This window comes from Hyaena hyaena, unplaced genomic scaffold, assembly GCF_003009895.1.
Source record: "Hyaena hyaena isolate Hyena2069 unplaced genomic scaffold, ASM300989v1 scaffold_11, whole genome shotgun sequence".
Lineage (NCBI taxonomy): Eukaryota > Metazoa > Chordata > Mammalia > Carnivora > Hyaenidae > Hyaena > Hyaena hyaena.
The window spans coordinates 8,051,669-8,078,392 of record NW_024080643.1 but is presented as its reverse complement, the minus strand read 5'-3'; the positions used below and the strand labels follow the sequence as shown (position 1 = coordinate 8,078,392).

The 26,724-nt window shown below is 38.3% G+C and overlaps 2 protein-coding genes across 5 annotated transcripts in view; one reads left to right on the top strand and one right to left on the bottom strand.

The window, feature by feature from the left end:
- IFT88 (intraflagellar transport 88) overlaps positions 1-26,724 on the top strand; it is a 111,090-nt gene that overhangs the window by 15,067 nt on the left and 69,299 nt on the right. For 3 of the 4 annotated variants that reach the window (XM_039255418.1, XM_039255407.1, XM_039255432.1), the window contains exons 7-12: positions 982-1,086; positions 2,207-2,309; positions 3,127-3,241; positions 5,045-5,276; positions 6,850-6,920; positions 16,113-16,199. In XM_039255418.1, coding sequence (XP_039111349.1) covers positions 982-1,086; positions 2,207-2,309; positions 3,127-3,241; positions 5,045-5,276; positions 6,850-6,920; positions 16,113-16,199 — 713 coding nt within the window. Of the gene's footprint in view, positions 1-69; positions 150-981; positions 1,087-2,206; positions 2,310-3,126; positions 3,242-5,044; positions 5,277-6,849; positions 6,921-16,112; positions 16,200-26,724 lie in introns of all 4 variants that reach the window. The other variant, XM_039255423.1, reaches the window with a different exon arrangement.
- Positions 22,430-22,615, bottom strand: LOC120247490 (thymosin beta-4-like). Its single transcript, XM_039255446.1, is given in 3 exon segments — positions 22,430-22,496; positions 22,498-22,520; positions 22,522-22,615. Coding segments are annotated over 3 exon segments (132 nt in total). The 5' UTR covers positions 22,564-22,615.

Sequence of the window (26,724 nt, the reverse complement as noted above, 5' to 3'; positions counted from 1 at the left end):
CTTCATACATAAACTCTGATGTCAAAAATAGTTGATTAATTTTGTAATTTGTGACATTGGTCATTTCAGTAGGAAACAAAATTCTGATGGACCAGTTGATTGAATTTGGCAGCCTGATGGACTATTGGATTAGACTCAGCCTGCTGAAGGTCACAGCCACCGTGGTCCACATGCAGTACTAAGAGCTGCTTTCTTATTTAAGCCTCACTACCCTAAGATATTTTTTCCTTTGTAAACTGCTGCAAAATCAGTTTGCTTTTCGGAGTTCTAACTGTGTGTGTGTGTGTGTGTGTGTGTGTGTGTCTTTTAATTAAATATTTTCTCTTAATTTGCTTTGTTCTCATTACTTTGTCATACTATATAAATGTAATTTCTGTGACTTAGTTATTAGATTAATGAATACCGTTAGAATTATTCAGTGTAGAAGCTGTTTTTTTTTATTGCTCATAGAACTGGTACTTTTTTATCTAGCTCTAAGATAAAATCCTGTGGTGAGTTAATCTGTGTTTAGTTTCTAGGGGAAATTAACAAAAGGTTCTTGGCATTCTGAGCAGGATATAAAAGCCAAACTAAGCATCTGTTGTAATATTGAGTAGCAGTGGTTCTACTGCAGGAGAAGGAATTAAAATACCCAAAGATTCAGGATTGGGAGGGAAAAGAAGGAAATAGGTATTGTCAAATCTAAATGGTGGTGGGAGGTATGGTGATAAAGAAACTTGACTTGGGGCTAATACATTCTCCATTTTCTCTCTGTCATACTTCCTCTTCTTTGGGGGGCAGAGGCAAAGACATGACATTTTTATTACTACGAGCTCCACTTTAAGCAAATACTCTGGGTTCTTTGGTTTTCAAGGGGGAGTTTGTTGTAAGAGGACAGCAGGGGCTCCTGGGAATCCAGGTTTCATGCACATACCTCCCAAATGCATAAAGTGCTCATAATAAATGCTTAAAGGGATTGACGAAGTGTAAACTTGGTTTCAGGCCTTAGAAAAGGCAAAAGATGCAGGAAGAAAAGAGAGAGTCTTGGTGAGACAACGAGAACAAGTTACCACTCCAGAAAATATCAATTTGGATTTAACTTACTCAGTAAGTATGAAATACCTATTGAGTGAAGTTATTTTGGCTAGGATTTGTCAATTTCAAAAGTCTTTTTCCTTTTCTCTTTGGGTTTTTTTTTTTCCTGTGCTTTAAAGCTTATTGGACCTCAGGTGCCCAGAATTAGATGAATAATAATCTTTATAAAGTTCATGAGGCACTCTTGTGTTTGTTTTGTGCAAAGATCTTTTTAAAATTTATTTAATTAGTTGTTTTTAGTAACTTAGTACCCACAGACTCACCACCCGATAACTCTGTTTCTGGCTGATTGCTAATACTTATGCTCTGTATCTTAGTGTGGTTACTTTAATGAGATTTTAATGTGGACTTTTGGTCTATGATTCTTAAGAACTTCCAACTAGACAAATAGTACAATGTTCTGTGAGGGTAGTGAAAATTCTTGCCAGATTTTTTTAATTCTTAAAAGACTTCCTTGATGTTTATACCACTGTTTTAAAAGGGTATCTTTTACTGGGGAAAATGTTCATCTGCCAAACATATGGAAAAAAGGACATATGAAACTTTGAATAGGAATTTTTAGAGGTTCGCTCCTGATAGCTAATATTTTTAGATTCCATGAAATCCTTAGATTAGGGAATAATTTCTAATGATTTCTTTTTACCTGTGGGATTTGATATAACTTGGTGACTTAAATTATAACTTTGCATATAGAGAAATGCTTTTTACAGTTTTACATATAAAGAAATGCACAATCAAAGGTTTAAGATATTTCCACATAATGTTTAATTTTTATTTACGAAGAAAATTTGGCTCGCTGCCTTGCTTGCTCCTTTTATTACCAGCAACATTAACAACACATGTTTGTCCTTTGTAGGTCTTCCTGAGACTGATGGTTGGCAAATACCACCCAAATTAGAAAGAATACTTAGGAAATTAAGGTGCAGTGGGAGGACATCTATGCTTATCTTCATGTTCTCATTCATTTGGAATGCAAGATATTTCTCTGTATGCTTTATTTCCTCATTAGGGGAGTATATTGATATAGGCATCTAGCTTTGTTAGGTACAGGATGTTAATCTCTGAAAAGATTATAGGCAAAAGGGGCCTAAAATGGTCATTGTTTTTCTTTTTGCATTGTTTTTTTCCTTAGGTTCTTTTCAACTTGGCCAGTCAATATTCAGCTAATGAAATGTATGCTGAGGCACTAAATACATATCAAGTTATAGTGAAAAATAAGATGTTTAGCAATGCAGGTGGGTGTATACAGTCAGTTTTCCCAATAAGAATAGTTCTTTTTCTTTAAAGTTTGTTTAAGTAATCTCTGCACCTAACATGGGGCTCACACTCACCACCTCGAGGTCAGGAGTCCGTGCTGCACTGACTGAGCCAGTCAGGTGGCCCAAGTATAGTTTTTTGTAGTGTTAATTTACTTTCTCCGCTTTATGTTTCCTTATATAATCTATGCTCTAAACAAATTGGTGTTTATAAAGAAGTGTCCTACTTAAAGATACTACTTATATGAAAAGCTACATAAATACAAATGAAGAAATACAGTTGGTATGAGATAGATTGCCTAATAGTAAACAAAAAATATATTCTGTCATCACAAGTAGAATGAGCCAGGGCAGTCCCATCAAACATGCTTTCACTTATAAATTTATCCCCAAGAGACTATAGTTTAGTAGCATATGTGTGTAATTTTTTGGTAGTAGTATTAAAATTTATCAGAATATCATTTTCTTTAGTACATTAAAGTATGTGTGGTATTATTGAGTTTAATTTTAAAATCCCATTTTTTACAAAATAACACAGTTCCGGTTTTACAATGTAAATCACTTGTTCTCTAGCCATATTTTCAAGGCTCCATCTGTCTTAAGTTCCATTTCCTCACAGAAGATTGGTGTGTAGGTATACGAAAATAGTATAACTATTTTAAAGTGAGAATTTTAGGTAGTGTCTGAAGCTTCATAACTTGAGAAAAACGTCAAAGAACATGAATTAAGGTCATCTAAAATAGAGAAAAAATGAAGAAAATAGAATATTTTATATATTCATTATTTTTTTAATTAGGAAGATTGAAAGTGAATATGGGAAATATTTACTTAAAGCAAAGAAATTATTCCAAAGCCATTAAATTCTACCGAATGGCACTAGATCAAATTCCAAGCGTCTATAAAGACATGAGGTAAGTTTACGTAATGATGAGTTGGTGAAATTTAAGTGCTGTTTTCAGAAACAAGATAACTGTAATGATCTATTGTCAGCGGGTTGAATATTTTGAGGCGTTGTATCTGTAGTATTTTGGTCTATCCCCCTTCTGATGACTTGCACACTTTTGTGTAATGACAAGTTAAAGGTTAAAGACGTAACATGTAGTCAATTGATACAAAACTAAGCTAATTGGCCTATATAGGGGGTAACCTAGTAGGCCGTTAGCAGCAAATAAGTCACTGAACACAAAATCAAAGCAGTGCTTTAGAACATAATAAACTTTAGAATGTCTTAATTTCTAAAAGGCTAGAAATTAAGACCACCATATATTCTTGCTGAAGACTGTGAATGAAATAGCGAAAGGAAGGGATTGCATTTGAATCTTAGAAGAAGGGAAAGGAGGAGGAAGCTGGGATATATTCTATTCCTACCGTATTTCAAGATCAGAAAGAGTAAATTACCTTATGGTCTGGTAATCCCCTTAAGAACATAGAAGGTTTCCAAGATATTTACCGGTTATAATTGACCCTAGGCTTAGTACAGTCCCTCGGTGAAAGTTAATTTATTTGTAAATGCCACCTTTAATGATTATTTGTTTTTGAATAATGCATCATTATCGTTGGGAAATATCTAACTTCTAGGATACAGTGCCCTTAGGCAGTTTTAACACAGGTTAAAAGTCTTACAAAGACTTGAGCCCAAGACTTTGAGCATTGTAGGATAGCTTATGTCAAGTACTTAATTATCAATAATCAAGAGGTTCTATAGTAACTAAGTTAAAAGGGACTGATTGTTAAGAACAAGAACAGTGGGAAAAGGTGTACTTGTGACAGGTTACTTAAGTGATAAAGAGAGAAAGGGCAGTATTCCAGACAAAGGGAAAATCGAAAAGAGTCAAGGAAATAACAGTATTCATGATCTGATCCGAATAAATGAATTTAGTTGAAATAGAGATATTATGTTGAGGAGTGGTTAGAAATAAGATGGGATTACATCCATTCTAATGGCTATAACTTCAAAAGACGGACAATAATGAGTATTGAAGAGGATGTAGAGAAATTGGAAACCTCATGCACTGGGGATATAAAATGGTACCGCCAGTTTGGAAAATAAGTATAGAATTTCTTAAAGAGTTAAACACAAATTTACCAGTGGACCTGTAATTCCACTGCCAGGTATATATCCAAGAGAAACGAAAACATGCTGTTACAAAGGAATGTATGTGAATGTTCATAGCATTATTCCTAATAGACCAAAAGTGGAAACAATCAAATGTCAGGTAGGCAGTGGATATATAAAATGTGGTGTATCCATATTATGGAATACTATTTAGAAATATAAAAGGAATGGAGTACTGATAGATGTTATAGTACTTTTGAAGAACCTTCAAAAGATTATGCTCATTGAAACAGAAGGCAGATATAAAATGCTATATATTATATGACCCCATTTATATACAATGTCTAGAAAAGGCAAATCCAGAGAGACAGAAAGTAGGTTAATGATTGCCTAGGGCAGGAAGTGAGAACGGGGAGTGGCAGCTAATGGGCACAGATTCTCTTTTTAGGGTAATGGAGACGACTTAAAATATTCACAGCTGTGCATCTATAGCAGCAGTCACTGAATTGTATACTTAAAACAAGTGAACTTATGATATGTAGGTTAAACCTCAGGAAAGTTTTAACAAAACTAAGCAAAAGTGGGGAAAAAAAAGGATATTGACTACTGTACTAAAGATATTAGACTTTTAAACTCATCCATGTTTCTTTCCCTTTAGGATTAAAGTCATGCAGAACATTGCTGTTACATTTATTAAAACTGGTCAATATTCAGATGCTATTAATTCATTTGAGCACATAATGAGCATGGCACCAAATCTGAGGGCAGGCTTCAACCTAATTCTTAGTTACTTTGCTGTTGGAGATCGAGACAAAATGAAGAAGGCATTCCAAAAATTGATTGCTGTTCCTTTAGGAGTTGATGAAGATGATAAATATATTTCACCAAGTGTGAGTATGAAGACAACTGCTGTGTAGCTAGCTGTTAGTTGTCCGGGCTTTTCTGTTTCCAGGAATGAAAAAGTTGGATGGATGACTTTGTAAGTTTCTCCTAGCCTTATATTAATGTGTTTTAATTAATTAAATTTAATCAATGTGCTTTTACCAGTTTCATTTGTTATTTAAATTAGTCTGAGAATGGCACTCTGTTGAAATAGGGCTAGAGATTATGGTTAAAACAGACTGACTTTACATGGGGCGCCTGGGTGACTCAGTTGGTTAAGCATCCAACTTCGGCTCAGGTCATGATCTCACCACTCATGGGTTCAAGACCCACATCAGACTCTGTGCTGGCAGCCCAGAGCCTGGAGCCTGCTTTGGATTCTGTGTCTCCCTCTCTCTCTACCCCTCCCCCACACGTACTCTCTATCTCTCTCTCAAAAATGAATAAATGTTAAAAACAAACAAACAAACTGACTTTACAATTTTATTGAAAAAAAAATCTTACAAAAATATGATTACAAAAAATATGTCATTCTTTAATATCTGGACCAAGGAACTCCTAAATCCTTTTTTCTTTTTACTATTTTTTTCAGTTATTTATGAACAGAGAAAGCTCACACTATGTGTGCAAAATATATCAAAAATGAAAAGAAGTAGTTCCTTATCCTTATGCATAGAGTAGAGCATAAAACAAAAATCATGTTTTTAAAGACCTGGGGAAATGTTATATAATGGTAAATGAAAAACCTAGCGAAAAAAAAAAAAGATATACATACACACCCATACATAAACACAAACCGAAAGGAAATACACCATAATAGAAACAGTAGTTTCCAGGGAGTGAGATGATTTTTCTTAATGTTTTTAAAATATTTTCCAGATTCTTACATAGAAATTATTGGTATGCTGCCTATTATTTTATATTAAGCCAAACAATATGAAATTGCCTGTATTTATAGATCAAAAATGATGGACTAATGCCAATTTCATAAATTGAATTAATATATTTTGTTAATAGATTGTAAGGGTGTTAGCTCATAGTGCTTGGCTCCACCACTCAGAACTTAACTCTTCTTGTAGGATTAATTATAATAACCTACCCTATAGGGTTTGAGGATTAAATGAGGTAATGCAAGTGTGTAATGCTTACAACAGTACCCGGAACATAGTGTGTTCTACATAAACATTGATTATATATATTGTTTTCATATTGAGAAAAAATATGTTGTGAAAAAATCTATTTTTAATAGAGAGTGGAAATATGGATTACTAAGTAATTTGATGATCATTAAAGCATTTATATTTGAGTTTAGAATTTATAATATCATGCAGCTTCTGTGTACTTGGTCCTGTTCTATCCAACCTGACCTTTTATCAGCTGCTCAGAATCCCCTTGAACTATCAAGGAGATGGTGATAAGTAATCAGGAATAAGAAGAAAAGTTCTACTTTACATAAGGGAATAGAGTTTAGAAAGATTCATTTATTCTACTCACTAATGTAATGGTGCGGTTGATTAGAAATCCAAGTTCTTGGTATTTACTTCTGAAGTAATCACTTTTTTCCCAATTTTGTTTTCCCAGGATGATCCACATACTAACTTAGTAATTGAAGCTATAAAAAATGATCATCTAAGGCAAATGGAACGTGAACGGTAATATTTTGCACACTTTAGTAACATAGGTTTAATTTTAATAAGAGTTGAATACACATTCTGATTTTTCTCTTGAAACTTGTTATATTCAGTATATTTCTTAAGTAATGCTATCATTTCACTGTTTCTGTACATTACTAGATTCTGTTTTCTCGCTCAAAATAATCACAGTCCTCAGGATGACCCCAGTTATCCTTACTCAGTTACTCTTACTATTTTCTTATAATTCACTTTCCTCTGCATTTGGTGCAATGTTGGAACCTAGTTCATATTACCCTTACTTAAAAAATTATATCTTTATGTATTTTTGTCCAGCTTACCAATTAAATTTCAACTCCCAAAGACAAAATTGTACTTATTTCTTCCTTCCTCCAGTATGGTACCTAGACTCTCTCAACTATGGTTTGGAAGTTCAAATATTTATTGAACATGCAACAAGCATATTAGAAGTATATCACACAATAGAGAGCCTTTAATTTTTTTAATTGTGGTAAAATACACATAACATTTGCCATCTTAATTATGGTGTCTAAGAAAGACTTCATGGGTTGGTGGTGTGACATGCGTCCACGTTCTGTAACCAGTGTCCAGAAGTCATGTGTGTAAGGGTCAGGTCATATGCTAATTCTATTTATTTTTATTTATTTATTTATAATTCCTGTGTAATTATATTAGTTTCAGGTGTACAATATAGCGATTCACCAATCCTGTACATTCTTCAGTGCTCTTCATGATAAGTGTACTCTTAATCTCCTTCACCTGTTTCACCCCAGAACTCTTTGTATCTTCGTAAACTACATCTCTATCCGTTGAACAACATTTCTCCAGGTCCTGCCCCCAGAATTGAACACCCACCATTCTACTTTCTGTCACTGTGAGTTTGCTTTATTTTCCTCATATAAATGGACTTACAGTATTTCTTTGTGACTGGCTTATTATATTTATTATAATGTCCACAAGATCCTTCCATGTTGTAGCACGTGATAGGATTTCCTTCTTTTTTAAGGCTGAATAATGTTTCATTATAGGTATAGAAGGCTCTTAATTTTTAGAAATTATTTTAACTTTAAAAATTAGTTTAGCAGCGCCTGGGTGGCTCAGTTGGTTAAGTGTCTGACTCCTGATTTTGGCTCAGGTCATAGTCTCACAGTTTGTGAGATTGAGCCCCACATCAGACTCTGCACTGACAGTACCACTACATGGAAGTCTTTTTCTCCCTCTCTTTCTGTCCCTCCCCTACTGTCACACATATTCTCTTTCTCTCCCTCTCTCTCAAAATAAATAAACTTAAAAAAATTAGTTTAACGTTAAAAATAACGGACTTCTTCTGGGAAGATGAGTAGACATAATTTTCCCTGTTCTTCCCACTAAGTACAAATGAAAACCTTGGAAATTATGTATAAGACAAACATAAGAAGAAAGGTGGAGAGAAGAGGGCAGATCAGCAAAGGACCTCAGGACCTGAGGAACAACATGGTAGTGAATCCCCTCATGTTTCCCAGACTTGGATCTGAAGAAACTGGCAATCAGAAAACATCAGTGGGTGTATTTTAAAAAAACAAACAAAAAGCCCCAAGAAAAGCCTGCTTTTTTAGCCACGGGACAAGGAAGGGAATCGACTATCAAGACTAAACTTTTAGACAAATACTGCACATGCAAAGTACAGCCCCACTCCCATGCCTACCAGCAAAAGTCAAGTGGAAGCCTCGCTTTCCACCCCGATAAGGCTGTAGGAGACACTCCATATCCCGAAAGACCAGGTAGGGAGCCAGGACTTTAATCTCCACCAACCCTTAATGAGTCCCACCAGTCTTTGGTTTCAGCAGATAGCACATGGGGAGGCTGAATTTCCACTCCATCCAGCAGTAATGAAGCACTCCTTCCCCTCTCTCCAGGTATCAGAGAAAAAGGTGGAGAATCAAAAATTTCATCATCACTCAGTGGTAACAAGGCCACCCCACTGTGGTGTCAATAGGGACCATGGTAGAAGCAGGAGCTCCTACCCCATCCAGCAGAAACAAGGACTTCTTCCCACCTTGAGTATCAAATAAGGCCATGTGGGGAAACCTGGACAGCTATTATCTGGCACTAATGAGGTGGTGTCTCTTCTTCCTCTGCTAGAGCAGTGTCAAGAAGCCAGCTAAGACAGATTTAAACAAAAATTCAGAGTATTATAATGTAGAAATGTCCAAGTTTTTTTAATGTTTATTAATTTTTGAGAGAGATAGAGAGTGTGAGTAGGGGAGGGCAGAGAGAGACAGAGGATCTGAAGCGGGCTCCACCCTAACAGCAGAGAGCCTGATGTGGGGCTCGAACTTACTACAAGATTGTAACTTGAGCCAAAGTTGGACCCTTAACCAACTGAACCACCCACATGCTCCATGAAATGTCCCAAGTGATCAAGAATCACTCATCATAAGGAAGGATGATTTCAAACCCAATGAATGAAAAATCCAATCAATAGATGCCAACATTGTTAGGACAAAGATGTCAGAATTATCTGGCAAAGCAACCATGATAAAAATGCTTCAACGAGCAATTATAAACATGCTGAAAACAAATTTAAAAATAGAAATGCTCAGAAGAGTCTCAGCAAATATAAAGAAGCACCAAATGGAAAATTTTAAACTGAAAAGTACAGTAATTGAAGTAAAAAGCTTAGTGGATGGGCTCCACTGGAGAATAAAGGAGAAAATGAAAAGATTCAGTGAACTGGAAGATAAAAAATGGAAATTACCCAATCTGAACAACAGAGAAAATAGACTAAAACCAGAAATGAAGAGAGCCTAAGTGACATCTGGGACTAACATAAGATCTACCATTTTCATTTCTGTGTCTTGGATGGAGAGGAGAAAGAAATTGGGCTAAAGAAATAATGGCTGATAAATTCCCCCAATTTGACGAGACAAATAAGTATACAATACAAAAAATGAATACCAAAAAGAGTAAACCCAAGGAAATCCATGTGAAGATACATCATGATTGGGGTGCCTGGGTGGCTCAGTCGGTTGAACGTCCAACTTCGGCTCAGGTCACGATCTCACAGTGTGGGTTCGAGCCCTGCATGGGCTCTGTGCTGACAGCTAGCTCAGAGTCTGGAGTCTGCTTCAGATCTTGTGTCTCCCTCTCTCTCTGACCCTCCCCTGCTCACGCTGCCTCTCTCTCTCTGTCTCAGAAATAAATTTAAAAAATTAAAAAAAAAAGATACATCATGATTAAACTTCTGAAAATTAAAGATAAAAAGTCTTGAAAGGAGAAAAAAACAACATGTAAGGGAAAGCAATTAGAATGATAGTGCAAAGTCTTAACTTAATAACCTAAGCTCTCAGATTATTAAGCTAGAAAAAGTAAAATCAGACAAAGGAAGAAATAATAAAGAACAGAAATAATTGACATTGAAAAAAAAGAAACATTGATGAAACACAGAGCTGATTCTTAGACTAGATCAATAAAACTGAGAAACTTACAGCACAACTGACAAAAAATAGAGAAGACGCAAATGACCAGTATCAGGAACAAAACAGGAGCTATCTCTACAGACTCAGCAGACATCAAAAAAGATAATAAGGGAATACTATAATCATCCCTATACTAATAAAGTTGACAGCTTGGACAGAATGGACCACTTTGTGGAAAAACACAAATGACCACAACTCACCTAATGTGAAATAGAACATTTAAACAGCCCTGTAAATATTAAAAAAATTTAATTTATAATTTTGAAGCTCCCCCAAAAGAGATCTCCAGGTCCTAATGGTTTTACTAGAGAATTCCTAGCAGATGTTAAAAAAATTCTATACAATTCTTCAATTCTATACAATTTCTTCCAGAAGATAGTTCATTTTATGGGGCTACTATTCCCCTGATACCAACATAAGATAAAGACAAAAAAAGAAAAAAAAGGAAACAACAGATCAATGTCTTATGGATATAGATGCAAAAATCCTAAAGAAAATAATAGCAAACCAAATATACAAACAAAATATAAAAGGAATTGTGTACCATGACCAATTGGGATTTATCCTAGGAATGTAAAATTGGTTTACTGTCTAAAAATCAATGAGTATAATAAAGGATATCAATAGAATACAGAACACCTCATCATCTCAATTTAAACCAAAGAAAAAGATCAAGTGGGATTTATTCCTGGGCTGCAGGGCTGGTTCAATATTTGCAAATCAATCAACGTGATATACCACGTTAATAAAAGAAAGGATCAGAACCATATGATCCTCTTAGTAGATGCAGAAAAAGCATTTGACAAAATACAGCATCCATTCTTGATAAAAACCTTCAAGAAAGGAGGGATAGAAGGAATATATCTCAACACCCTAAAGCCTGTATAAGAGAGACCCACAGATGACATCATCCTCAGTGGGGAAAAACTGAGAGCTTTCCCCCTAATGTCAGGAACACAACAGGGAGGTCCACTCTCACCAATGTAGTCCAGTGTAGTACTAGAAGTCCTAGCCTCATCAATCAGAGAACAAAAAGAAAAGGCATACAAATCAGCAAGATAGAAATCAAACTTTCACTCTTAGGAGATGACATGATACTCTACATGGAAAACCCAAAAGACTCCCACCAAAAAACTGCTAGAACTGAAACATGAATTCAGCAAAATTGCAGGCTATAAAACAGATGCACAGAAATCAGTAGCATTTCTATACACCAATAATGAAGCAGCAGAAAGAGAAACCAAGGAATCAATCCCATTTACAATTGCCCCAAAAACCATAAATACCTAGGAGTAAACATAACCAAAGAGGTAAAAGATCTCTACACTGAAAACTATAGGAAGCTTATATAAGAAATTGAAGAAGACACAAAGAAATGGAGAAATATTCCATGCTTATGGGTTGGAAGAATAAATATTGTTAAATTGTCTACACTACCCAAAGCAATCTACACATTCAATGCAATCCCTATCACAATAACACTAACATTCTTCACAGAGCTAGAACAAACAATTCTGAAATTGGTATGGAACCAGAAAAGAACCCAAATAGCCAAAGTCATGTTGATAAAGAAAACCAAAGCTGGAAACATCACAATTCTGGACTTCAAATTGTATTACAAACCTGTGATCATCAAGACAGTATGGTACTGGCACAAAAACAGATGCATAGATCAATGGAACAGAATAGAGAACCCAGAAATGGACCACACATGTATGGCCAACTAATATTTGACAAAGAAGGAGAGAATGTCTGATGGAGTCTCTTCAGCAAATGATGGGAGAACTGGACAGAGACCTTCAGAAGAATGAAGCTGGACCACTTTCTTACACCATACACAAATAAATTTAAAATGGATGAAAGACCTAAAAACGTCTGGAGGCACCTGGGTGGCTCAGTCAGTTAAACATCCGACTCTTGGTTTCTGCTCAGTTTCTGCACAACTGTGAGATCATGCCCTACATTGGGCTCTGTGCTGACAGTGCCAAGCCTGCTTGGGATTCTATCTCTGTCTCTCTCTCTGCCCCTCCTCCACATGTGTACACACACTCTCTTCAAATAAATAAATTTTTAAAAATTAAAAAAGCTGCTGCACAGTGAAGGAAACCATCAACAAAATTAAAAGGCAACTGACGGAATGGGAGAAGATATTAGCAAATGACATACCAGATAAAAGGTTAGTATCAAAAATCTATAAAGAACTTATCAAACTCAACACCCAAAAAACAAATAATCCAGTGAAGAAATGGACCAAAGACATGAATGAGCACTTTTCGAAAGAAGACATCCTCATAGCTAACAGATGAAAAGATGCTCAACATCACTCATCATCAGGGAAACACAAATCAAAACCACAGTGAGATACCACCTCACAACTGTGAGAGTGGCTAACATTTAACTCAGGAAACAACAGATGTTGACGAGGATGCAGAGAAAGAGGTACGCTTTTGCACTGCTGCTGGGAATGCAAACTGGTGCAGCCACTCTGGAAAATAGTATGAAGGTTCCTCAGAAAATGAAAAGTAGAACTACCCCTTAGGGTAGTAATTGTACTAGTAGGCATTTATCCAAAGGATACAAAAGTGCTGATTTGAAGGGGCACCTGCACCCCAGAGTTTATAGCGGTGGTATCAACAATTAGTCAAATTCATCGATGGATGAGTGGATAAAGAAGATAAAAAAAGAATGAAATCTTGCCCTTTGCAACAACCTGGATGGAACTAGAGTGTATTATGCTAAGTGAAATAAGTCAGAGAACGACAAATATCATGATTTCATTCATGTGGAATTTAGGAAACAAAACAGGTGAACATAGGCGAAGGGAAGGAAAAATAAGAGAAAAAGGAAGGAGGAGTGTCTCGGTGGCTCAGTCGGTTGGGCATCCAACTTTTGGTTTCTACTCAGGTTATGATCTTGTGGCTTGTGAGTTCAAGCCCTTCATTGGGAATCCCTGCTTGGGATTCTCGCCTTCTCCCTCTCACTTTCCCTCCCCCACGTGGGCATATGTGCACTCTGTCTCTCTCAGAAGAAATAAACTTAAAAAAAAAAAAAACAGGGAGGAAAACCTTTAGAGACTCTTACAAGCAAACTGAGGTACCTGGAGGGGAGGTAGGGGGATGGGCTAAATGGGGGATGGGCATTAAGGAGGACACTTGTTGGGATGAGCACTGGGTGTTGAATGTAAGCGATGAATCACTAAATCCTACTCCTGAAACCAATACTACATGGTATGTTAACTAACTTGAATTTAATAAATTAATTAAAAAAAACTTTTTGACAATATGTTTTCATGCAAAACAAACAAAAAAATCTCAACAGGCTATAAGTAGAAAGGAAGTTCCTCAATCTGATAAAGGACATTTATGAAAAAAAACCCACTGTTTGACTTAATAGTTAATGGTGAAAGACTGAATGCTTCCCCCTTAGATCAGGAACAGGATAAGGATATTCACTCACCAGTTCAATTCAACATTGCACTAGGGGTTCTTACTATGGAAATTAGGCAAGAGGAAGTAAGAGACATCCAGGTTGGAAAGAAAAATAAAACTATCTCTGTTTAGAGATCAGATGATCTTATATATGGAATATCCTACATTAAATTGTAGAATCCACTAAAAAACGATTACAACTAATAAGTTCAGCAAGCTTGCAGAATAAGATATCAAAATATAAGAATCAATACTATAGGGGGCGGGGAGATGGGCACGGAGAGGGGCACTTGTGGGGATGAGCACTGGGTGTTATATGGAAACCAACTTGACAATAAACTATTTGTAAAAAATAAATAAATAAAAAAATAAAAAACCTATTTAACATTGGTCCTTCTCAAAAAAAAAAAAGGAAAAAAGAAATGTACTATACACTACCAGTGAACTATCCAAAATTAAACTCATAATTACATATACAGTAGCATAAAAAACAATTAGGAATAAGTTTAACTGAGGACGTGTAAAACTTATACTCTGAAAACTGTAAGACATTGTGGAAGGATATGCCAGGTCAATGGGAAGACGTCACATTTTTGTGGATGGGCACTTAATGTTATGATGGCAGTCCCCCCCACATTATTTTATAGATGCAGTATCATCCATATCAAAATATGAGCATTGGTTTTTAGAAAGTGACAAGTTGCTCCTAAAATTCATGTGGAAATGTAAGGGATCCAAAATAGCCAAAACAGGTTGAAAAATGAAGAGCCAAGTTGGAAGGATCGTAATACAAAGCTACCCCAATCGAGTGGGGTCGTACTGTATGCCAGTTAGCGTAAGGATAGACATAGAAACCAGGATAGAATTGAGAGTCCAGGAGTAAACTCTTGTATTTATAATAACAAAAGTGCCAGGACAATTTGATGGGGGAAAAGATAGTCTTCTCAACAAATGGTGCTGGACAATTGGATATCCTCATGGGAAAGAATGAAGCTGTGTCTCTCGCACCATGTAGACCTAAGTGTATGAGCTGGAACTATTAGGAAAAAGCAAGTAAGTATTATCGACCTTGTGTCAGGCAGTGACTTCTTAGATACAACACCTGAAGCACACGAAAAGGAAAAAAAAATAGGTATATTGGACTTCATCACAATTAAAACCTTTTCTTCTTTAATGGACACCATCAAGAAAGTGAAAGACAACCCACTGAATGGGAGAAAATATTTGCAAACCATGTATCCAAGAAGAGACTTATTTCTCCAATATAAAAAGAGCTCTTCCAACTCAGTAACAAAAAGGCCAATAACCCAGTTGAAATCATACAAAAGATCTGAATAGACATTTCTTCAAAATAGGTATGTGAATGCCCAATAAGCACATGAAAAGATAGATGCTTTAACTTCTATACTTAGAAAAGTGCAGTTCAAAACCTCAGTGAGGTACCACTTCATACCCACTTGGATGACTGTAATCAAAAGATAGATACTAGCAAATGGTCAGGATGTGGAGAAGCTGAAATCTTGCCTGCTGGGGGCAGGAATGTAAACGGTACAGCCACTTTGGGAAACAGTTTGGAAGTTCCTCCAAAGGTTCTTCAACAAAATTCCTCATACTTAACCCAGCAGTTTCTCTTCTTAGGTGAAATTAGAGCATACATTTACACAATGACTTCTACACAAATGTTCATAGAAGCAACATTTATAATATCCCAAAAGTAGAAACAACCCAATGTCTGCAACTGTTAAATGGATAAAGAATGTATAGTCTATCCATATAATGGAGTATCATTTAGCCAATGAGAAAAGAAATGAAGGGCCAATACATGCATGCTACAATACAAACAAACCCTGAAAACTTGATAAATAAAGAAGCCAGTCACAAAAGACTGTATATTCTATGACTCCATTTATATGAAAGGGACAGATTAGACAAATCTATCAAGACATGGAATTCAGTTTTACTGTTTACACACCATTCTTCAGGGGTCATTTTTACCCTCTCCTTTCATGTCCACGGACAGTGCAGGTTATGCAACTTCAGCTGCGGAGCTTTGTGTTTCCCCAGTGTTTCTTCTTTGTAAGCATGCATTGAAAAAAAAAACCTTTTCGTCCAGAAGGCAGGCGTGCCTTGCTAATCCCGTTTCCTAGCCGTGCTTGTCAACCTGACTTACAGACAGGTTTCTAGTGTAACTGTCCACCATTTAGTAGACTTTGATGGTACATTAGCTTTGATACACCATGTTTATACTTTAAAAATCCAAACTCTATCATGTTTCTAAATCCTACTTTCTCGTTTGTTTGGTATAGGAAAGCTATGGCAGAAAAATACATCATGACAGCTGCAAAACTCATCGCTCCTGTAATTGAAACATCTTTTGCTGTAGGTTATGATTGGTAAGAGAGAAATTCAGTATAACTGGATGGATATATTTTTATAATATGTACTTTTATTGATTTTAAAATTTTATTAGAAAGGTGAGTAATTATGTATGTTGATTTCTACGTATCAGGCCAATAATATTCTATGATAGAATCAATATAGGGCATTATAAAAATAAAAGTTTTTCTTATTGCTCATGTCATTTCTTAAGTACTGAAGCAAACGGGCTACCATTTGATATGAGGATACATAATTACTTCCGCTGTATGAATTTCAACCCATTCTGTCTTTTGTTTTAGTGTATCTTTTCTCATTTCTCCCTTTTCTACCTTAAGCTTGTCAGTAGTACTACAACTTTCTATCTTGAGGAATAGCTCTCACATGTAAAGGGGCTGTTGTCTCCTGATGTAATATATTTTGTAAGTAGAAATGAAGAGTTTTATTAGAGTTGAAAACGTCTCAGATCATTTGTTGAATGAGTAGTGAATTCGTTTCTTACTTCCACCCAGTACAAGAATCCCCTTTGTAGCATCCCATACAGGTGGCCACTTAGTCTTTGCTTGGAGTCTTCTGGTATTCAACTCATTGGTTTCATTTCTGAACACCATTAAGGGGTAGAAAAGTCTAACATTTGTCACTGTACATGGTTATAACTTTTTTTTCTTATGAAGAGAACTTTTGAGATCTAAGCAATTTTCACATGGAATACTGTATTATTAACCATGATCACTATGCTATATATTACGTCCCATGTCTTATTTATTTTATAACTAGAAATTTGTACCTTTTGAGCCCCTTCATCCATTTCACCCTCTTCCTACTTCCACCCTGGCAACCACCAATCTATGAGCTTGGATTTTGTTTTGTTTTTTAGTTTTCTAATTAACTTTCATATTTCTTCTTGCTAGATCTAACTTTATGTCTTTGCCATGTTTTTATCATCTTTTAGATGTTTTAGATGTTTACCCAGTCCGTTTATTACTTGGAGTCCATTTTATTCCTTGGAATACGTTATCTTCCTGGTTTAGTTTGTGCTGGAGGCTTCACAGTTGGTCCCTGATGTTCTGTTTTTATTGGGTATTTCCAGTTGCCTGGCTCTCTTTTTCTTTTACATTTCTTCCCTCTGTTGCAGACTCAGGTTTTTCTTGGAGTTCTCCCTTCCATAATCTCTCTCTCTCTCTGCTCCATTTTCTGTATGACAGTTACTGTCTTGGCCAGGTGTTAAATGTCATCTTGGGATTACTGTTGTTTCTCTTTTGGTTTGGATCCTCTTTCTTGTTTAATACTTTATTACTTTTTCCTCAATTTCATCCTTAATTAGCCCCCTTAATGTTTTTTTTTTCATTGTTTATTTCTGAGAGAGAGAGAGAGAGAGAGAGACAGCGTGAGCAGGGGAGGGTCAGAGAGAGAGAGAGGGAGACACAGAATCCGAAGCAGGCTCCAGGCTCTGAGCTGGCTGTCAGCACAGAGCCCAATGCAGGGCTCAAACCCACAAACTGTGAGATCATGACCTGAGCCGAAGTTGGACGCTTAACCAACTGAGCCACGCAGGTGCCCCTAATTAGCCCCCTTAAATCTTTCTGTGCATGTCTGTAAATGTGTAATTCTGTTATCATTCTTGGTTAATCATTTATTTGATTAGGTAAATAATTTTAAATTTAAGGTGTAACTTTCTGTTAGAAGTTTAAAAGCATTTCTTCGTGGTGCCTGGGTGGCTTAGTCGGTTAAGCGTCCGACTTTTGCTTAGGTCATGATCTCGCGGTTCGTGGGTTCGAGCCCCGCATCGGGCTCTGTGCTGACAGCCAGCTCAGAGCCTGGAGCCTGTTTCAGAGTCTGTGACTCCCTCTCTCTCTGACCCTCCCCTGCTCACACTGTCTCTCTCTCTCCTAGAAATAAAAAAACAAAAAAACATTAAAAGCGTTTCTTCATTGTTAGCTAGCATTGCAGCTGATTAGAAGTTGTCTAATCCTCCTCTCATCTTTATCATTTGTAGATGACCTCCGTTTTCCTTCCTCTGTAGCTGCGTTATTCTGAACTTTCATAATGGTAGGGTTGTCTCTTTTCCGCCTTCCTCCTAACCACTTGTTGAGTGGACCCCTCAGTTTGTTGTCTGTTGTTTCCTTTCAGTTTGGGGAAGTAGTATTAAGTTATTTCCTTGATAGTTTACTTCCTTCCTCTCTAGTTATGAGATTCTATCAGTTGGGTTTTGGACTTTCTTACCACTTCTCTTTCTCCTGTTTCATCTCTAGCTTTGCTTTCTTTGTGGGAGACTTTCTTATCCGATCCTTCCATCTAATTATTTTGTTTGTACATTTTTATTTTGTATTTCCAAGAGCACTTCATTGTCTCTGGTTGTTCCTTTATCGTTGTTGAGGGTAAGGGGAGCCTGTGGGGCGCTCTGTGGTTCCTTAAGAGCCCTGCAGTCTCCCCATCCAGCCGCCTTCCCAGCCCTGCCCCCCACGTGCCCTCCCCGAGTCCCAGTCTCGCCTGGATTCAGTGGGGCAGGAAGCTCTCCCTCCGGTGCCGCTCTCTTAGCGTAGCATTCTTCTCTCTGCCGGGTAAGTGGCCTGTCTCATTCTTCCAGAAGTTGTATTTGCTCGTGGAGGAAGGAATGGGAGACAAACGCGTTTGTCTCCAGCTGTTTTGAATCAGAAGTTTTGCCAGTTATTGCCAATTATGATGGAAGGATTTCTTCAGAGTGTTTTCTCTTTTCAGATATACAGTTCCCGTTTCTTTACCCATTTCAGATATGGTGTGTTTTTCTAGAAAAACTGGTTTTCTACCTGACCGGTTGCCTGCTTAATTTATAAATGAGTCCCTTACAACGTGTCCCTGTATGTGCACACAGTGCTCCACTTGTGTGTTGACCAATGTGTAATTCAACAGAATCACTATATCCTTTTTCGTGGGCATCAAACTGGTTGTAACCAAAGATCTCCTTGATTCGGGGGCAACCACCTCACAATAAATGAACTCTGTTTCTTTATCTTTAATTGTGCCAAATAGTATATATTATTTGTTTTACTATTCTTAAATCTAACTGAATTCTCTTAATGTTTCTAGGTATAAATATTAATTTTTAGTGTGTTTACCTTTTCAAAACTAATTATTATAATCATGTTTTTGCAACCTAGCAGTTGAGTGAAATTTTGAACATTTATCAAAAGCCAACCAGTTTGACTGACATTTTACACCAAATGTGTTTTTTAAAATATTTATTTTTAAGAGAGCCCAAGCGGGGGAGGGGCAGAGAGAGGGGGACAGAGGAGCTGAGGCAGGCTCTGCGCGGATAGCAGCGAGATTGATGTGGGGCTCAAACTCACAAAACCGTGAGGTCATGACCTGAGCTGAAACGTAAATTGGACATTTAGGGGCGCCTGGGTGGCTTAGTCGGTTAAGCGTCCGACTTTCGCTTAGGTCATGATCTCGCGGTTCGTGGGTTCGAGCCCCGCGTCGGGCTCTGTGCTGACTGCCAGCTCAGAGCCTGGAGCCTGTTTCAGTCTGTGACTCCCTCTCTCTCTGACCCTCCCCTGCTCACGCTGTTTCTGTCTCTCTCTCTCTCTCCTAGAAATAAATAAAACATTAAAAAAATTTTTTTTAATTGAAAAAAAAAAGGGAATCGGACATTTAACCGACTCACCCACCCAGGAGTCGTTAGGTTTTTCTATATAGAATATCATGTCATTTGCAAACAGTGAAAGTTTTACTTATTCTTTACCAGTTCGGATACTTTTTATTCCTTTTTCTTGTCTGATTGTTGTGGCTATGTACTATGTCGAATAAAAGTGGTAAGGATGACATCCTTTCTTTTTCCTGATCTTAGGGGGAAAGCTTTCAGTTTTTCACCACTAAGTATGGTGTTAGCTATGAGTTTCCATATGTGGCCTTTATGTTGAGGTACCTTCCCTCTAAATTTGCTTTGTTGAGAGTTTTTATCCTGAATTTGTAAGTGCTTTTTCTGCATTTATTGAAATGATTACATGGTTTTTATCCTTTCTCTTTTTGATGTGGTGTATCACATTGATTGATTTGTGAATATTGAACTATCCTTGCAATCTAGGAATACATCCCACTTGATCATGGTGAATGATTTTTTTTAAAGTTTATTTTTGAGAGAGAGATAGACAGAGTATGAGCAAGGGAGGGGCAGAGAGAGAGGGAGGCACAAAATCTAAAGCAGGTTGCAGACTCTGAGCTGTCAGCACAGAGCCCAATGCAGGGCTTGAACCCACAAACTGCGAGACTATGACCTGAACTGAAGTCAGATGCTTAACTGTCTGAGCCACCCAGGCTCCCCAAATGATTCTTTTTAATGTGTTGTTGGATGGGTTTGCTAATATCTTGTTGTGGAGTTTTGCATCTATGTTCATCAGAGGTATTGGCCTGTACTTCTCTTTTTTTATGCTGTCTTTTCCTGGTTTTGATAACAGGGTAATGCAGACTTCATAGAATGAATTTGGAATTTTCCTTTGTCGTCTATTTTTTTGGAATAGTTTGAGAAAGATAGATATTAACTCTTCTTTAAATGTTTGGTAGAACTCACCTGTGAAGCTGTCTGGTCCAGGACCTTTGTTTGTTGGGAGTTTTTTGATTACTGATTCAATTTCATTTGCTGGTAATTGGTCTGTTCAAATTTTGTTTTTTCCTACTTCAGTTTTGGGAGGTGCAGGTTTCTGTGAATTTAGCCATTTCTTCTATGTTGTCCAATTTGTTGGCATATAATTTTTCATAATATTCTTAATCCTTTGTATTTCTGTGATGTTGGGTTGTTATTTCTCCTGTTTCATTTCTGAATTTGTTTATTTGAGTACTTTTTTTTTTTGAGTCTGGCTAAAGGTTTATCAGTTTTGTTGATCTTTTCAAAGAACTAACTCCTAGATTCATTGAACTGTTCTAGTGTGTGTGGGGGGGGGGGGTGTGCGTGTGTGCGTGCCCACACACAGTTTTTTTGTGTGTGTGTGTTCGTTTTTTTTTTTTTTAGTTTCTATTTCATTTATTTCTGCTCTAATCTTTATTATTTCCTTTCTTCCATTAGTTTTGGGTGTTGTTGGTTTTTCTTTTTCTAGCTCCTTTAGGTATAAGGTTAGGTTGTTTATCTGAGATTTTTCTTCAGGTAGGTCTGTATTGCTATAAACTTCCCTTTTATAAACTGCTTTTGCTGCATCCTTTAAAATTTTGTCATTGTGTTTTCATTTTCATTCATCTCCATGTATTTTTTTATTTCCTCTTTGCTTTCTTGTTTGACCTACTCACTGCTTAGTAGCATATTATTTAACCTGGATGTATTTGCATTCTTTCCAGATTTTTTTCCTCATGTTGATTTCTAGTTTCATAGTGTTGTGGTCAGAAAAGATGCGTGGAATGACTTCTATCTTTTTGAATTTATGGAGACTTGTTTTGTGATGTAATATGTGATCTGTTGTAGAAATGTTCCATGTCACTTGAAAAGAATGTGTGTTCTGCTGTTTTAGGATGAATGTATCTGTTAAGTCCATCTGGTCCAGTGTGTCATTTAAAGCCATTGTTTCTTTGTTGATTTTCTGTTTAGATTAACTATCCATCGATGTAATTACTATCAATTATTTCTTTTATGTTTCTTATTAACTGTTTTATGTATTTGGGTGTTTCTCTGTTGGGTGCCTAAATATTTACAACTGTTATATCTTCTTATTGGATTGTCCCCTTAATGATTATTTAGTGTACTTGTTTGTGTCTTGTTACAATCTTTGTTTTAAAATCTGTTTTGTCCGATATAAGTAGTATCGCTATCCGGCTTTTTTTTTTTCACATCTATTTGAATGATAAATGCTTCTCCATCCCTTCACTTTCTTTTTTTTTTTTTTTCGGGTTTTAAAACGTTTTATTTGCATATTTAAAAAATTGTGTGTTCCAGTAATTAAAATAATTTGAGCAAAAAAAATGGCACTCTGATTAAACTGCATTTTATAGCCTGCAGGATTCCTTGGACCAGCTTGATTTATACTCCAGATTTCACTGTTGTTTTACACAGCTTCTTCCTTCACCAGAATGCAAGCTCTTTTCCTTCCCCGCTAGCCAGATAGACAGATGGGAGAGGCAGCCATGGCCTTCACTGTCAGTAGTTCTCTGTTCTTTGATGTGGAAAGGGCAACACAATCATTTAAACTTGATCCAACCTCTTTGTATTTTACAAAGTTAAACAGCTAAAAGAAGTCAAATAAGGCAGTGCTTGTGGAATGCACAGTGCATACTGGCGGTGCACACCTCACGACTCACCTGCTAGCTTCTCCTGTTTACCTGTTTCTTTTGAAGGCAGTGGATTTTTCTCTTGAATTTGTTTTCTTCAGTTTTGACTTAATTGTATTTCTCAACTTCAGTCATATTGACTTTGTCATACATGGTTGTAGAGAAGCTGAGCGAGGTGCACGAACTAGCAAAGTCCGGTCTCCACGGTGGCTGCCACCAAGTGTCCATCGCTTCACTTTCAATCCGCATATGTCTTTAGGTCTGAAATGAGTCCCTTTCTAGGCGGTGTATAGGTAAAATGAGTTCCTTTCTAGGGGGTGTATAGGTAGGTCTTGTTTCTTATTCATTCCATCATGCTTTGTCTTTTGATTGGAGTGTTTAGCCTATTTATATTCAAAGTAATTATTGATACGTATGTATTTATTGCCATTTTGTTATATGTCTTATGGCTGCTTTTATAGTTTTTCTCCATTCTTCTCTTGCTCTCTTCTCTCACTATTACTTGCCTTTCTTTAGTCATATACTTGGAATTTTTCTCTTTATTTTCTGTATATCTATTAGTGGTTTTGATTTGTGGTTACCATTAAGTATGTATATAACCTCTTTGCATATGGCAGTCTGTATTAAGTTGATGGTCACTTAAGTTTGAACCCATTCTTTTTTTTAGCTTATGTATTTATTTTGAGAGGGGGAGAGAGGAAGAGAGTGCAAGCCAGGGAGGGACAGAGAATGAGGGAGAGAGAGAGAATCCCAAGCAGTCTCCATGCTGTCAGTGCAGTCTGATGTGGGGCTTAATCTCATGAATCGTGAGATCATGACCTGACCCAAGATCAAGAGTTGGATGCTTAACCGCCTGAGCCACCCAGGCTCAGAACCCATTCTTTACTCCTCTCCTCCTTATGTTTTAGGTATATGGTGGCATACTTTACATCCCTTTATTTTGTGAATCCCTTAAGCGATATTTACAGATAACTTGTTTTATTGCTTTTTTGATTTCTACTTTTCTTATTCTTGCTTATGGTCTTTTCACTCAAAGAGTCCCCTTTAACATTTCTGGGAAACTCTGTATCTCTCCTTCTATTCCAAATGATAGCCTTGTTAGGTCTAGTGTTCTTGTCTGCACATTTTTTCCTTTGAGCACTTTGGATATATCATGCTATTCTCTTCTTGCCTGCTAAGTTTCTGCTGAAAAATCTGCTGACAGCCTTATGGGCTTTCTCTTGTAGGTAACTGATTTCTTTTCTCCTGGTACTTTGAATTTTTTTCCTTTCTCACTATTTTTTGCCATTTTAATTACTATGTGTCTTGGCGTAGACCTTTGGTTATATTTTGTTGGGAGGTCTGGATTTCCATTTCCTTCTCCAGATTCAGGAAGTTTTCAACTATTTCTTCAAATATATTTTCTGTCCCCCTTTTCTTTCTCTTGTCTTTCTGGGATCCCTTGAATGCCAGTGTTCTTACATTTGATGGTATTGCGAAATTCCCTAACTGTTCTCATTTTGCATAAATTTTTTCCCTCACCTGCTCATCTTGATTACTTTCACTTACTCCATCCTCTAGGGTCAGTGATTGGTTCTTCTGCTTTGTCTAGCCTACTGTTTATACTATCTAAGTATTTTAAATTTCATTCATTGTATTCTTCATCTCCAATTGATTCTTTTATATCTCATCATTAGGGGTCTCATGTCTTACACTCTTCTGTCAAATCCAGTGAGTATCTTTATGTTCATTACTTTAAATTCACTATCAGGCATATTACTTACCTCTGTTTCACTTAGGTCTCTTGCTGTGATTTTCTCCTTTATCTTTTCAGTTTGTCTAACTCTCTGTGTCTGTTTCAGTGTGTTAGGAAAGTCAGCCTGTGTCCTGTTCTTTAGAGTATTGGCCTTATTTTTTTTAATGTTTATTTATTTATTTTGAGAGACAGAGAGAGCAAAAGAGAGTAGGGGAAGGGAAGAGAGAGCGAGGGAAAGAAAGAATCTTAAGTAGGCTCTGTGCTATAAGACAGGGCTCGATCTCACAAACTGAGATCATGAGCTAAGCCAAAATCAAGAGTCAGATGCTTAACCCATTGAGCCACGCAGGTGCCCCTAGAGTACTCGTCTTGTAGAGAAGTGGTCTTATGGGGCGCCTGGGTGGCTTAGTCGGTTAAGCGTCCGACTTTCGCTTAGGTCATGATCTCGCGGTTCGTGGGTTCGAGCCCCGCGTCGGGCTCTGTGCTGACTGCCGGCTCAGAGCCTGGAGCCTATTTCAGTCTGTGACTCCCTCTCTCTGACCCTCCCCTGCTCACGCTGTCTCTCTCTCTCTCCTAGAAATAAATAAAAAAATATTTAAAAAAAAAAAAAAAAAAAAAGAAGTGGTCTTGTAAGCCCTGCCATGCAGTGTCCCCTATTTATGACAACCTGGTGCTTCAGAGCGCGTCTCCGGGTGTGTAATGCCCGTGCCCTGCTGTGTGGCTGAGCCACGTTCTCCTTCAGCCCAGCGTCTGCAACGGCTTTCTTTGCCTCTTACGGGCAGCTTTCCCCCTGTGGTGTAGTGGGCCAGTCTGGAGACGCCTTGGGCTCCAATCGAAGCAGAGCCAGCATTTGCCAGCAATGCAGTAGCACCAGACTGCAGCATGCTCTCCCTGTGTTGTCCCCTGAGCAGCTTTCACTGGTTTGTAGAGCCTGCAGGCGGACCAGTTGTCTGCCTCCAGCCCACTGCTGGGGCCTCCATCTGACGGTGTGTGCGTGGCGCACAAGTCGCCTTGGAGTGGCGCTGGCCACTGTAGCGGCTGCTTGCACGCTACCTGGCGTGGGGCGCCATCCTTTATGGGCCTGGCCGAGCGTGTATTGGAGAGGGCGGACGAGCGGGAGCGCAGCGGAGGGCAGAGGGGCAGGCATTCTAGCAAGCTTTGGGTGCCACAGTCGTCCGGGGGCGGGGCCTGCAGCACCCAGACCCCGTGGGGCCGGCTAGAGGGCTAGACTGGAGGCACCGCGTGCGGGGGTGGAGGCAGCGGCGTGCGCGAGGCCCGGAGGCGGGTGTGTGTTTGCGTTGGGGGCCGTGGAGGGAAAGGGCACCTGCCGCTTCCTGTACTCCCGGCGGACGGCTGGCCAGGTGCCGGCGAGGGCTGGAGGCCTGGAGCTGGGAGCTAGGCTGGAGCTGAAGTGGGGTGAAAGCTTGAGGACACACTGGTCACCCTGTGCCTAGGCCGCGTCGCACTGCCTGTGGGCGTGCAGGGCTGATTGGGAGCGTGGGGCCAACGTGCTGTCGGGTGCTGGCTGGTGCCAGGGTAAGCCTGGAGCCTGGCTTCGTGCAAGCCGGCGGGGAGCCCGAGGCCGCGAGGTTGCCTGGAGCCCCTGGAGCCTGCTGGTGCCCGCTGGGCCGGGGACTTCGGTGTGCGGGCGCCACCTGCGGCCACTAGAGCCAACCGGCACGGGGGCGAGCGGGAGGCTTGGTTGCGCGGGCTCTACCGAGGAGCCGCCGACGGACGTGGAGTCGCACAGGCACCGAGGTGGGCAGGGGCCTGGGCTCACGGGAGCCGTTCAGGGCGGTGAGAGCCCCCCTGGTGCTGGGGCAGGCTGGCCTGGAGTCGGCCGTGGAGTCAGACACTTCACTCAGCTTCTCTCACAGAAACGCTCCCTTTCTCCATGCTGAGGTGTCTGGGCTCCGAGGAAAGAAAAGAGGCCGTGTGAATCTAGCCATCCTCCTCAGTGTACCTTTTCTTATATCTCACCTTCATCCAGGTGGTGTAATCCCTCACCTAGAGTCCTTAGCTCTTGTGAACGTATTTTCAAGTATAGAGAGGTCTCAAAATTGATATTTCTGGGAGGGTACAGGCACTAGAAATTCCTATGCCACCATTTTGCTGACATCGATCCTCCAATATAAAACTAGTATAAGTAGTTTTCGCCAACAAGTACGGCGTTTGTAATATACTTCTTATCACGCTTGTTATAATCCGTGGGTATTTTAAAGACTCCATTTGTCACTTAAAATGTATTAAGTCATATTTCCTTATGTATTAACTAGGTAGGCATTCATTTCCCTAGATAGAACTTGGGCAGTTTTTAAAAAATTTGCCAGAGCTCAGGTTACATGAAAGCCCATGTTTCTAGTAACTTTGAAGAAAGTTGTGAAGCTTACATATTTTTCAGCAACTTTACTATATATGTGTCTGTGCATGTGGAGATGTATGCATATATGTGTACATTTTATGTGATTATATACATACAAAACCTATGTGTATATCTATCTATTTAATATATAAAAAATATAAAAATATATTTTTAAATGCAGGGCAGTGTTCTTTACAGTCAACATCAGAACTTCTGA